The sequence below is a fragment of the Oryzias latipes genome, chromosome 14, assembly GCF_002234675.1.
Source record: "Oryzias latipes chromosome 14, ASM223467v1".
Classification (NCBI taxonomy): Eukaryota; Metazoa; Chordata; class Actinopteri; order Beloniformes; family Adrianichthyidae; genus Oryzias; species Oryzias latipes.
In genome coordinates this window covers 20,357,470-20,372,018 of record NC_019872.2, presented here as the reverse complement: position 1 = coordinate 20,372,018, position 14,549 = coordinate 20,357,470, and the positions used below count along the sequence as shown (strand labels likewise).

Genomic DNA, 14,549 nt, shown 5'->3' with positions numbered 1-14,549 from the left:
TTTCTGAGCCATCTAATCTGCTGAAGGTACCAGTATACTGTTCCCATAATGCACTGGGTCCTGTTCCTGCACTGGTTTTCAAACCTCGTTCTGCTTGCCCTGCCCTACTCAGTGCTGATTAGCAGGATCAGGTGATTCCTGATTCTGTTTGACTAAACACACTTGATCCCAGTAATCATGACTGAGAAGAGGAGCGATAGCTAGAAAAGACACAGGGACTAGAATCAAGTCCTAGGACAGAAGAAAACTGCCCTCAATGCAGTCAAAGACACTGGGTTTTTGTCTAATAGCGGCTCCTGCAGTGTTTCTGAGCTACTGTGTCTTTCCTGTACTTACAGTACATCAAGGTGAGCCAGTGGTCTGTGGTTCCTGAATCAGCTTCTGATCAAAAGTTCTTACATTTAAAAATAAATTGTTCCCACAGTTGCAGAGGTTTGTGAGCGCTCTTTCTCCTTTTGGGGCCATGAAGGACACCCACAGCGGTAAAACAATATTGGACTGGAATTCAGTAGTGAAATCTTGAAGCAAAGGTAGGAGCTTGGAGGTCTGGCTTTGGCTTGAAAAAACTTAACTGGAGCTGTGAGTGAATGGTGTTTATTCTGAGGAAAGTAGGAGAGACGCCCTCAATGACAAGACTATGCATGAAACCTGGTGGTGGAAGTATAATTGTGTGGGGCTTTAAAGACCCACCTCAATTACCTTCTGATCTATTGTGGAAGTGTTCCCTGCTGTCTTTTAATTATAATTATGCTGTTTTTTTCCTGAAATAAAAAAAACGTGTCATTTTTTAGGATGTAATTTCTGTAGAGCAGCAGGAGTTCATTAGAAATTCACGTCTGAGTTGTGGGCCAGACTGTTAGGATGGAGCAAACCCATCCCCCTTTCTCTCCCTGTTGCTGAGAGCTCTCTGTTTACAGTCTCTCCCACTAGCTTAGTGCCCCTTGCACCCCCAACCAAACATTAGCGGTGCAGGAAAAATGGCGAGGAATTTTGGAGCTACCGAGCCGTACAGTTTAGACCCAGAGGCAGTCAATAGGAAGCGTTTACCTTCTCTTGTCCCTTGTCTTTGGTATTTTCCCCACATGTTTTGACGCTGAGTTCAGTGTCGTCCTGGTGTCTGGATGACGTGACCGACAGCTGCCTCTGGAGACGCAGAACTTCCTTCTGAGACTCCCTGAGGAGGTTCTCAAATTCTCCTCTGCTTGAATGAAGAGGAAACCCCTGCAGAGGCGTCATAAATTCAGCACAATTGAGACTGTATGCACATTCTGACTGTATACACATTCTCAAAACACATATGGGTAGATAAGTGCTTAAAAAAATTCATTTTACCTAAATATTACCTTCTGATTTAGAGGTTTATCTGAAAGACTATTTCAGTAAATCCTTTTAATGTTAAAGCAAAAACATTAATTTAAAAAAATAAAACTGTTTTCTGTTTGGCAAATGTTAGACATCATAGTCTTTCTGTTTGAACCGTCCAATGGAACTTTTGTTTATCTTCTCATCTCTTTAACCTAAATATCAAGCATTTATCATTAAAATCACTCAATGCTTATGTTAAGAATCATGATTGAAACTTGTCATTAACAGCAGGAACAGAGGAAGGCAGCCTTTTTATGCACCGTCATCTGTCGTCACATCAGCAGTGTGACACAGCCTTTCTAATGCAGGCTAAGGAGGATGAACACTACTCGCACTGTCCAGCAGAGGGCAAACTTGTGGCATTATGTTGGCCCAGATAGTGTACATCTGAAGGATAGAACACTAAGGTAAGTGTCCAGATTTGGCCTCTCAAACTTCTGCACATCCACCTTGCTCTAGGCTAAATAAACTCACTCAGCTTCATATTGATTTAAGTGGATTTATTATCTCTTTTTTTATTTTTTACCTTGGAGTGGCCCAGCTGAGCTTCCAGCTCCCTGCACTCCTGCTGCAGAGCAGCAATCTCCTTGTCCTTGGACAGCAGTGCATCAGCATGATGAGCTAGGTCGCGGGCTCTCTGACGGGCAAACGCTCTCTTGTAGTGTTCTGCAGATCCAGGCCTCATCAATGACGGGGAGTTCACCTAAAAAAAAAAATAGTAAGGTTATGAAGATGTAAAAACTACAAATCAAACTTCTGTATGTGCTGCTACCTAACTTATTTTTTGAAATGAAACCTTTTTATGAAGATTCGTGTAATTACTTTAGGAGTTGATCCATAGCAGTTTTTGGCTCAATCTCAACACAACCCTTAATTCCAACTTTATGGTTATCCATATTTGTTAGCAACTTGAAAAATTGTACAAATGAAGCAAAAATGTGAATTAAACTTGATTTTCCAATTAATGTTTGGCCCGAAGATGCAATGTAAGAAATGTTGAAAAACTGAAATGAGTCATGTAAACCATCTACTGTCATAAATGTTTATATTTATATTTGTTCTAAATGATGAAAACTTTTCATTTCCTTACAGACCTTCATTAGAAAAGCCACCTGGCTTCTTACCTTAACTTATCCCCCTTGTCTAGAAGAGAATTAGACCCTTCTACCCCGGACACATAAATGTACAATAAAGAAGATCAGGTTTATTAGGCCATTTCCAATCTTATTAAACGCTTAAATTCCCACTTTGATCATCTTTTGATGTTCCCAGTGGTCTTGTGATTATGATTATGCTGTTTTTAGGAAAATCAAAACCCTGAGTTGTTTTTAGGACATAGTTTTTGCAAAGCAGTAGCATGGTAGAAATTCACCTCTGAGTTATGGGCAGGACCATTGGCCCGCCCCCCTTCCCCTCCTCCTGGCACTAACTGTATACAAGAGCTTGGAGGAGAAAGCCTGTGGCATGCCGAGCATTTTTATTTTTTTTACGTTACAGATACAATCTTTTTCATAAAGCATTTTTTAGTCTGCTCCTGATTCACCACGATTTGAATATAGAAATACTAGCCAAATACTAGCCTAATTTTCTTTATATATGTCCACCATCATCAGAAAAATGCTACAAGAACATGTTAAAAACACAATTTTTATCAGAATGTGTCTTTAATTTTGCTCTTTTTTGTGCTGGATTAGGTTTTTGGGCAGCATTTAGCATCATCATATTTCCTCTATCTACACATTGTGATCTCACAAGTGACAAAGTGATCAAATGCAAAGGGTTGCATCGTAGAAATGTAACTCGCAGCATTTAGTCTAAAGTGCGTCCAAACACAAACTACATAAGACAGACTGGTGTTGAGTCAAATATTTGACTTGCGTGCCCACCACTCTTAGGTTGGCCTCCTGTAGTTTCCGTGCCCTCTCCTCCAGCCTTTTAGCAAGAACTGCCAGCTCGGTGTTCTTCTTCCTTAACCTCCTGACCTTCTCCTCCGTCCCTGGAGCACTGCTCTTCCGCTAACCGAATGAACAGGAATATCAGAACAGAGAAGAAATGTATAACATCTTTTTCTGAGGTGTTCTGACCTACTTTCCACAAAGCCTTTTGTGAGCAGAACACGCTGTTATTTTTAGTCTTACCAGCAGGCCATTCTCCTCCTTCAGTGTGCTGCAGGTTTTTTCTAGATCGTCCAGGGCTCGCAGAAGTTCTGAGTTCTGGCGCACCAAAAACCCATAGTCTGTACCATTCTGAGAAGAAAGCACAGCAAGAAGGTTCTGATTATTTCTGAGAATAAAAAAAAGTCCACAACATTCAAAGTTATTTGAAACTAGGGGGAAAAAAGGGACTTTTGTGTTTTTTAAATTTCTGCATTTTTGTTTTTTTCCTCAAATTATAACATATGGAAACACAAAAGGACAAAAGGAAAGTCATTGTGGTCCGACCTCTAAAGCAAACCTCATTGAATGCTTTTGACAAGGTAAAGGAAAAAATTATTGCTCTGCAACCAGAAGAAAAGCCATAATGTTCTGACTTGTGGCCAAACTGTTCCCTTCAACAACCACAGGACAAGCTCTGCTGAACATGACATAAAGATTTCTTTGACAGAGGTCTCTGCAAATGTTCTCCATCTAATCAATAGGCCATTTTTTGCATCTGCAGCTCTCATAACATCCAGCAGTAAAATCTTTTCAATCACGTGTTCGTTTAGCGCGTGAGTTAAGTGCAACCTTTTACGCTAAAACAGCCAATTGGTACAGACCAAAACCCAGCAAGAAACACAACGTCCCAGCTCACTTTTTAGAAAAATAATCTTTAGCGATGTTTTTGTGGCCATTTATTTTTGAATTGTCATTTTTAAATGTTTACAATAACTGAATTATAACAGATAAAACATTTTAAATCTTGTTGGCTTTTGACAGCAGCACATTCAAGTTCTTTCAAAATGCAGCAAATTTACTAAAATTAAAATGCAAGAAAGGCAAAGATGGAATTTTCTGTCATCATGACGTCATCAGTTTTCTCCTTTGACTACTGAGCAGAACAACATGAGTGTAAAATCCAACTAAAAAATGTGTACATGCTAGAAAAATATTTCACTGAAGAACTGGTCTGAACACCAACTAGACACTGTTGTGCAGTAGAAGATAGGAATATTTGCTTAACTAACCTATTATTTATTTAAAGCATTAGTAATTTTCTTTAAAGCCAAAGGGCCTCAATGCAAGGATAAAAGAGCTGGATGCTGCTCCAGAGCCTCAGGTTACAGACCCCAGGTTAAGCATTTGCAGGTCTGATAAAACGGTTTCAACAGCAGTCCTACCATCTGGAACAGTGTTTGCTATGGTAAAATTGTAACTACTACAGAAGTGCAATAACTAAATCCTCAGTCTACATTTGTGAGTACATCTCTGCTTTAATCCATAACCTTTCACGGTTTCCACCCACACGGGAGTTTGGTCTCACAGGAAGAGACTTAAACACCCAAGAAATCCAAAACTGTTTCAGAAACGTGAGTCTGTTTGACCATCAAAACTCCCCTCTGGAGCTGTCAACTCTCGTGCACTGCAGCTTGCTGCATTCAGAGCCAGTTTGAGCAGCAATGGATTAGACCACCAAGGTGTCAGCCTCAAACTTTAATCCCTAACGCTCTAAACATGCTGACACGCTTCTACTGTAACCACATTCTTGCATGAATCAATGTGAACTATGCCTGTCTGCATATCTGAAAGTAACGGTACCTCAGTGTGAACAGGTGAACCCGTTATTTTGTAGCTTGTAGGAGAAAGACTTCTCTTCTAAACAGAGCAGAAATCAGTGTGGCAGATTGTCCATGAAGCATTCAGGGTTGTAATTGGTGTGAAGCAGCTGAGTGGACAGAGCCTCAGAAAGACAGATGTGAGGAGACGACCCTTCAGCTACAGGAGTTCAGTAATGAAGCTTGAGACTCAGTGGGAGAGGCTGCTTATACACCTGCCACACATGAATCCACGCCATGACGGCAGATCAAGTGAGGTGTGGTCAAAAACATGCATTTTTCTCTATTAGGACCTAAAATATTGCTTTGCTTCACAAAAGATGACCAGCAGGTCAAACTAGGCCTGGTTGTTGCTTTTGCCTGTAATGCTAGAAATCACCAGAAACACTTGATGTGATGATTGAACCAGCTAAAGAAAAAAGCCACAGAAAGAATTTCTTTGCCGGGGGAAAACACCACTGTTGACTACTGCATTTTTTGGAGTATAAGTCGCTTCGGAGTATAAGTCGCAGCAACCAAAAATGAATAATAAAGAAGTAGGCCCGGCCAATAAAACGATAATTAAATATATCGCAATATAACTTTTTCAGGATAGAAGACTTTTATTTTTGAAGTGTCTGAAGTTAGAGCGAATAAACGTTAGTCATGTTATTAAAATTTGGTGAATTTCTTTTGTCCTCTCCTCCTCTACGTCTGCCCGCGAGTGAAACAAACGCACGCAAGACGCTCCTCATCCTCGCAATCGCTTCACCTGTGTGTAGCGTTCAGTTCAACCTGATGAATCAGCGGAACATACGGCGATTTTTAACAGTAACCAGTCAAAACTGGAGGATACAGCTGCTCCACTTACAGCCTCAACAGACAGATGAATAAAGTGTTGATTTGGAGACAGCGCTGTTGCTAGACGTTAACTTTAAGACGTGGCGGATAAATAAAACAAAATTAATTCATAGGACATTAGTAAAAAATGTATTTCATAAATATAATAACAGAATTAAATCCACTGTGTTTCAGCAGCATCTTTGTAGCATTACAGAGCCAGTGTTACTCCATAAACTGTGACCTGTCAAATGTGCTCAATCCTCCCACCTGCCTACTTTTTAAAGTAAACCCTAAAAATATAAGATAACAACTAAACTGGTTTTGCCTTTTTGCGATACGTCAAATAACCAAATCAAAAATCAGCTAAATTTATGCACAAAATTGCTGGTACCTCTGTTATTGAAAATAAAAAAAAACACAATGGTCGTTAAACTATGCTAGCAAGATAAAATAAATAAAGAAATGCTGTAAATAAAACAATTACATTCATATCATTTTTGTAATTTTGTTAAAAAGTATATTTTATTTACAGATTGTTATGTCTTGCTTCTTCTGCTTTGCTGCATCCCCTTTCATTCTGCTTACCTGGCAGGTGAAGCCAATGATCTTGATCAGCACCTGCCAGGTATTTAAGTCAGAGGAAGTCACAACCAAAGGACAGGCATGCAGAGAGAGCAGAGCAGGAGGCTGAGGAGCAGTTGTTTTGTGTTGGAGCTGTGCTGGTTGGTTTGTTTCCATTTTGATTCCCTCTTGGTCCTCAGCAGTCTTATACTCCTGGGTTTTGTTATGTTAGTTTGGGGTTGGACCTTGGGGAGCCAGTTTAGCTCGTGCTGGTTTGCGGCGCCTTCCATCCGTGAAACCAGGGTTCGACTCCGGGCTGCTCCCTGTTCCCTTCTCTTCCTCTGCCGGTCCCAAGCCCGGTTGCTTTGAGAAGGTTGCGTCAGGAAGGGCATCCGGCGTAAAACATTGCCAAATTTACCATGCAACTTGTTCGCTGTGGCGACCCCTGATGGGAAAAGCCGAAAGTGGAAGAAGAAGTTTGGGGTTGGACCTTGGTAGTCTTTATTTGCGGGCTTTGTTTATTTTGTTTCATTAGTTAGATTTTGTTAGGCAGCCTTAGCAGGGACCTGCTGACTCCGGTCAACGTGGCTGGGTCAGTTGTCTCCCTGAATTATTTTCTGTTTGGCCAAGGCTCCAATCCCTTTGATTTGTCTCTTGTTGGGACCAGCACAGTAATTGTTTATTTCTTTTTGTTTTACAGGACACAGGTTATTTCTACCATTTAATAAACTGTGTTCCTAAACTTTGGTGTCCATCGTCCATATGTTTTGGCCCCCTTTTGATTTCCCCTAGACTGGGACAGGTTTGCCTGTCGGGGCTGTAACACAGATGTATAATAAAACAAGGGAAAGATCCACTAGAACAGATAAAAAATAAAGTGGCTTTTGCTGTGGAGCAGCAGAAAAGCCCCTCATAACTTGTATACATGTCATCATGACAGACGATGATCAACATTGTCTGTCTCTTGGGAATAAATCTAAAAACTGTTAGTCTCGTAAAGCCAGCCTGAATCCGCTCTGACTCCAATGATTCAATTCTCATTTGAATTCCTAGGTCCAGACAGACCAATAACTGCACCGGACACAGATATGAGGGACAGTGGGACTTTTCCAACGCCAGTCAGCTCTCTTTGCTATAGAAGAGACCTGCTGGTGGTGAGTTCTACCTCAAGCCAGTGCACACATTAGCATGGAGCCAATCCTCTCCTCCACTAGTACTGCTCTCACACAGACCTGGATCAGTGAAGGACGGCAACGCAGGGGGGCCTCCACACAGATGTCTGTTCATCTACCCTGAATGCTCCAGTCTGTCTGCCTCAACAATCAAGTCATTACTGAAGGGAGCACTCATTATCACACAGTCGTTTCAGTGTTGACTGCTTTAAAGACCATTTGCAGGAGGAAGCGTGTATTTTCTACGTGATAAATAAACACGATCTTTCTCCAGCAGCATTTTTCATCAATTTCAATAAAAAAATACTCAAATGGGATTTAAAGCTTAATTTTCTGTATTTAAGTCCTCCATTAGGAAATTACCACAAGAAAATGTTAAAAACACCAAAGAGGGGCGTGGTTTGACAGAGCATGGAGTGAGACGTGTTTTGCGGAGCGGAGCGGAATAATTGCCTTAAAGTATAGTTCTTGGCACGATTGAGGAGTAAATTCTAGCTTGGACTTTGTTTAAAGTTGCGGTGACACGAAATAAATACTTAAAATGTCTGGAAAACCATCGAGAGGAAAGCAGACAACTCTTTTACAGGTGAGGCCCGCCACACCGACCCAGCCTGCAGCCCCCACTAGCAAAGACTCCGCAGGTGAGGAGGAGCTAGCTGCGGCTAGCTTAGCGGCCCACACCGAAGTTATTAAGCAGGATATTCTGTCATCCCTTCGGAAAGACCTGGTGGATACTCTTAAAACCGAAGTCCGGAATGTTTTGGGAAGCGAGTTGGCATCTGTGAGAGCGGACATAAACGCGGTCAGATCTGAAATACGGGAGTACAGAGAATCCGTCACATCGGAGCTGACGTCGCTCACCGCCACAGTGAGAGGGATGGAGGAAAGCCTCTCCACCTGCACAGACGATGTTACACTGCTGCAGAACGACGTGCACCGCCTTAACGCCATAGTTGAAAATCTCCAAAACAAATGTGAGGATCTAGAGGCAAGATCACGGAGAAACAACATCCGACTGGTGGGCGTACCGGAGGACAAGATCTGCTCTACAGCTTCCATTGCAGCGCTGCTTCAACAGGCTTTCAGTTTGAAAGAGGCGCCACGGCTGGACCGGGCGCACCGCGCTCTCTTCCCGGCTCCGGGGCGGGGGAAGCCGCCGCGCGTCATCGTGGCCCGCTGTCATTACTTCCAGGATTGTGCAAACATCCTTCGCCTCGCACGGGAAAAACAGCGGATCAAAATGGATGGTATGGCTATTTCAGTTTTTCCAGACTACACTGCAAAAACCGCAAAAGACCGCGCGGCGTTCAACGACGTGAGGAGGCAGCTTCGTGGGGTGGAGGGCGTGCGGTTTGGGATCCTCTTCCCAGCCCGGCTCAGAATCACCTACAAAGGCGAGGAAAAAACCTTCTCCTCACCAGAAGAAGCCCAAAAATACATCACTCAAAATATCAAACAACGCTGAGCAGGTGATAAAGAACGCAACATTCGCATTTGAAGAGTATTATACTGTACAGCATTGAACTAAGTTCAAGTTATTTAAAACAAGTTCAACTTGGTTCAAATGTTCGAGCATATACTCTTTTCCCTATAGCTTTACACTACGTTCTTTGTCATTATGTGAGTTTGAAAAGGGAATTGTGTTCATGTCTGTGTTTATATGCACACCTATATATTTATTTTGGTTTAGAGGCTTCATCAGGTAAAAAGGTTCCAAATTTTTTTTTGAAGGCTTTGGTTGTGTCTTTATGTGTGCCTTTTTTCTATCCACTTAAATTTTTGTTTATTTGGGTGGAATTTTATTGTTCTGCTCCGCTTAGCAGGTGAGCTAGTGCACCCTGAGCACTTTAGTGCAAACTTTCCGTGTAGTGGGAATGTGGATGCGATCTCCACTACTTTGTTCTTTTTGTTCTGGGGAGATCGGCACTCATTTGGGGATCTTACATTACTGTTTTTTACTTTACACTTTTATTGCTTCTTTTTTATCTTATTTTTTTATTTTTTTACTTTGTACTCCATGTCAGACACATCTCTCTCCTTGTTTATTGCTTTATGAGTAAACCTAAATTAGGTTCCTCGGATCCAACTCGTTTTATTAGCTGGAATGTAAAGGGTTTACAGCATCCTATTAAACGCAGAAGAGTCTTTTCCCACCTGAAAACTTTCAAACCAGAAATCATTTTTCTGCAGGAAACCCATTTACACTTAAACGAACATTCAAAATTAAAACAAGGCTGGATAGGTCAAACCTACCATTCTAAATATGAAAATCGTTCTAGAGGTACAGCCATACTAATCAGAAAAGGTGTGCCGTTTACACAGACAAAAACTGTATCTGACACCAAAGGTAGATATGTCATAGTTGAGGGGAAATTGTTTGGGATGGAGGTGATCCTAGCTAACAATTATGGCCCAAATTGGGATGATCCACAATTTTTTATAAATTTTTTCACTAACCTCCCTGTGACAACCACACACCATTTAATATTAGGTGGAGATTTTAATCTTGTTTTGAAGCCAGAGGTTGACAGATCAAGTCCAAAGTTCCCACCTAAATTATCCAAATCTGCAAACTCAATCATATCTTTTATGGATTCCTACAAACTATTTGATCCCTGGAGACAAAACAATAAAACTTCCCGACAATATTCATTCTTTTCGCCTGTCCACCAGTCATATTCTAGAATAGACTTCTTTCTAATTGACCAAAGGTTCCTTTCTTTAATAACTGATAGTCAATATCATAGTATAGTGATCTCTGATCACTCCCCTGTTCAGTTTGACCTAACCTTCCCAGAAAACATAGTACCTCGACGCACATGGCGTTTGGATCCAATGTTATTGTCTCATAAACCCTTCCAAAGATACATATCAGACCAAATTGACTTTTTCCTTCAAATTAATACCACACCTGGAATGTCTGTTACTACTATCTGGGAGGCACTGAAAGCTTATCTCAGGGGACAAATTATCTCTTTTGCAGCTCATAAGAAAAAAGAGAATGGTCGCCGCCTTGCAGATTTGTCCCAACAAATTAAAGTAGTAGACCAGAAGTACGCCAATTCGCCAAGTCCCTGTTTATATAAAGATAGACTACTACTACAGGCAGAGTTTAATAATATTTCTGTTGAACAAACTGAGAGGTTACTACTTAAAACAAAACAAACCTATTATGAGCATAGTGAGAAGGTTGGCCGACTACTATCCCATCAACTTAGACAATCCTCTGCAAGCCGCACTATAAATGAGATCAATACGGGACAGGGACAAAGGTCCAATCAGCCCATGATCATAAATAACCAGTTTAAAAAATTCTATTCAAGCCTTTATACTTCCCAAGTTTCTGCTTGCCTGTCCGAGATCCAGACTTTTTTTGACCCTCTTATAATCCCACAGATTAGCCCTGAGGACAGAGCCAGATTGGACTCTAAATTTTCAGTTGAAGAGATTGCCCAAGCGATACAATCTATGCAAAACGGTAAGACACCTGGCCCAGATGGGCTACCAGCAGAGTTTTACAAAACATTTTCCTCTAAATTGTCCCCTTTTTTATGTAAACTCTTTGAGGAAATCCACACGGTTAAAAAATTGCCACAAACTATGAACCAGGCAATTATCACTGTTCTTCCCAAAAAAGGAAAGGATCCATGTGAGTGCAGCTCGTACCGGCCCATCAGTCTACTGTGCTGCGATTATAAAATTTTCACGAAAGTATTAGCTCGTCGCTTTGAATCGGTAATCCCTAAAATAATAAATCCAGATCAATCAGGCTTTATACCTGGTAGACAGTCATTCTATAATATGCGCCGCCTGCTGAATGTGCTGCACGCTTCCCATTCCGTGCACCAGCCAGAAGTTGTCATCTCGCTAGATGCAGATAAAGCATTTGATCGAGTAGAATGGGAATTTTTATTCGCCACTCTAGAAAAGTTTGGATTTGGTCAAAATGTAATTTCCTGGATAAAAACAATTTATTCTACACCCATGGCATCAGTATTTACTAATTCTACATTGTCTGACTATTTCCAGCTGTATCGTGGAACAAGACAGGGCTGCTGTTTATCACCATTTCTTTTTAATTTGGTCATAGAACCTCTGGCCATTGCCCTACGAATGGATGACAGGATCAGTGGAGTCCTCAGACATAATGAAGTTCATAAAGTCTCCTTGTATGCAGATGATCTTTTAGTATATTTATCTAACCCCAAGCAATCAATCCCAGCATTTTTTAACATACTAAACTCGTATAGTAAAATATCTGGTTACACAATAAATTTCTCCAAAAGTAACCTCTTTCCAATCAATGAATTGGCAGCAGCAATAGATTATACCCCCTTTCCTTTTAAAAGAGTTGAGGACTTTACTTATCTTGGTGTTAAAATTACACACAATTACAAAGACCTCTACCATTTCAACTTAAAGATTTTGTCAGAACAAATCAAGGAAGATCTGACGAGATGGTCTTCATTACCTATCTCTTTAGCCGGGAGAGTAAATATAATTAAAATGTCTGTCCTCCCCCGTTTTTTATATTTCTTCCAAATGATCCCTTTCTTTATACCAAAGACAATGTTTAGGGAAATAGACAATATGATCTCATCTTTCATATGGTGCAGAAAAGTTCCAAGAATGAAAAAGATGTTTCTGGAAATGCCAACATCTGCTGGAGGTCTAGGCTTACCTAATTTTATAGCTTACTACTGGGTGGCAAACATTAGTAAAATACCACATTGGATTTCCACATGGGGTAGTAGCCAGGGTCCAGCCTGGGCTAAAATGGAGGTAAATAGCATGTCAACAGTTGGTCTGGTTTCAATTGTGAGTTCCCCAATCCCTATAATTTCACATCCCCAGGTTCTTAATCCAGTTTTAAAACATTCCCTAAAAATCTGGTTTCAGTTTAGAAAGCACTTTAGCTTTACTCGTCTTTCCTCTTTTTCTCCCATAGTTAATAATCCCCTTTTCCCACCGTCCCATATCGATGGTGCATTCCAGATGTGGCACAAAAATGGGCTGGTATTTTTGAAGGACCTTTTTTCCAAAAGAAATCTAATGCCCTTTGAATTACTACATGAAAAATACAATATTCCCAGATCCCACTTTTTCAGATTCCTCCAACTCAGAAGTTTTGTTAATAAATATTTTGATCCCTCAGAAGCCTGCCACATTGACACCATGGACGACTTCCTCGCTTTAAACCCTCATACAAAGGGCAACATATCTAAAATTTACAACAAGATCCAGGGTATTAAACCACTTTCATTGAACAAGACCAGGCTGGCATGGGAAAAAGATCTTGAGGTTGCATTTTCAGAAACATCCTGGCAACTCTGCTTGGAACGGATTCACACCTGTTCTATTTGTATCAGACACCGTCTTATTCAATTTAGAGTGTTACATCGTCTTCATTATTCAAATGAAAGACTTTCTAGGATCTACCCTGATGTCAGTCCTTCATGTCTAAGATGTAAACAAAGTCCAGCCTCTCTAGGACATATGTTCTGGAACTGTATCTCACTGAGGAGTTTCTGGACAAATATTTTTGAGGTCCTTTCACTGATTTGTGAGACAAAGGTTCCATCCTCCCCACTCACTGCTGTTTTTGGGGTTTTGCCCCCTGAAGTCAAAGTCTCGAAATTCAAAGGGAGGGCAGTTGCCTTTGCAACAACAATAGCCCGTAGGACTCTCCTCTTCCAGTGGAAATCAGATAAACCTCCTTCGTTTAATGGCTGGATTAGAGAAATGCTCTCTGTGTTGCAACTGGAAAAATTGAGATACAGCAGGGAGAACAGCTGTGAAAAGTTTATGGAAATTTGGACACCCTTTACAAATTATGTTAAAAACGTGAGTCTAAGCTGAAGCCTCTTTGCATGTTTTAGCCTAATAACCTAAACGTGAAGATATAGAGGTATGCGTACATTTGTGTGTATCTGGGTGGGTCTATAAGTGTTTAAATATGCATGGGTACTTGTGTTTCTGCAGAGAGAATAGAGAAAAACATTTGAAAATTTCTGTCATGGATGTACACTTTTCTTTCCTTTTTCTTTTTAATTTTTTTTCTTTTTTCTTTTTTTTTTGTTCTAAAGTTACTCATTATTATTATTATTATGTTTTGGGGTGGGGTGGGAGGGTTACTGTGCAGGTTTGTGTGTTTAAGTTTGTATCATAAAATTTCTGAAAATAAAGTTTAAAAAAAAAAAAAAAAAAAAAACACCAAAGACACCATTTTCATTGGAGTGCGTCTTTAATGCTGTCGAGGTAAAATTAAATGTTTGGAACATACGTTGATCTTAAACCAAAAAAAGGGACCTAGGACAACATGAACATATAAAGAAAGCATTAAATTAAGGCTGGGTTTTTCAAATCAAACCACTGAATAAAACATTTATGCTTCAGTGTCTCACTATGATGATGTTTAATTCATTTAATTAGAAATATTTGATATTTCCCTCACACAGTGTGAAATTACTTTGCTTAATTGAACTTGATTTTGAAATGTTTTTAATTTGATCTTCAGGGAAGAAGCTTGTGTGTTCACATCGTCATTTCAGATGAGCAGTTCAAACAACATGGGATACATTTAGGTATTTCCCTTAAAAATCCGTGGGTGAACAAATGTTGAATGCTTTGGAGGTAGGCCAGCACTGATGAAATGTGGGACTTCAGTAGGAAATAAAGCTACACCACAGAAAAGCTCATATGAAGGTGTAAAATAAAGCAGTAATGTTAGCACTAAATGTAAAACTAAAAGTACACAATGACAAACTGAGGGGCAACAAAGAAACAAAATGTGAGGCACATTATTAACATTTCAGAAATGTGTTTTTACATATTCATACCAGATTGTTCTTTTGTCTGAGCTTTTGTAAGTCCCA

At 40.3% G+C, this 14,549-nt stretch overlaps 1 protein-coding gene across 6 annotated transcripts in view; it reads right to left on the bottom strand.

Moving 5' to 3' along the window:
• tspoap1 (TSPO associated protein 1) overlaps window positions 1–14,549 on the bottom strand; it is a 75,736-nt gene that overhangs the window by 45,372 nt on the left and 15,815 nt on the right. For all 6 annotated transcript variants that reach the window (XM_020709024.2, XM_020709029.2, XM_020709030.2 and 3 more), the window contains exons 4-7: window positions 3,504–3,611; window positions 3,252–3,380; window positions 1,892–2,068; window positions 1,048–1,221 (exon numbers count right to left, since the gene is read on the bottom strand). In XM_020709024.2, the coding sequence (XP_020564683.1) occupies window positions 1,048–1,221; window positions 1,892–2,068; window positions 3,252–3,380; window positions 3,504–3,611 (588 nt within the window). The remainder of the gene's footprint in view (window positions 1–1,047; window positions 1,222–1,891; window positions 2,069–3,251; window positions 3,381–3,503; window positions 3,612–14,549) is intronic.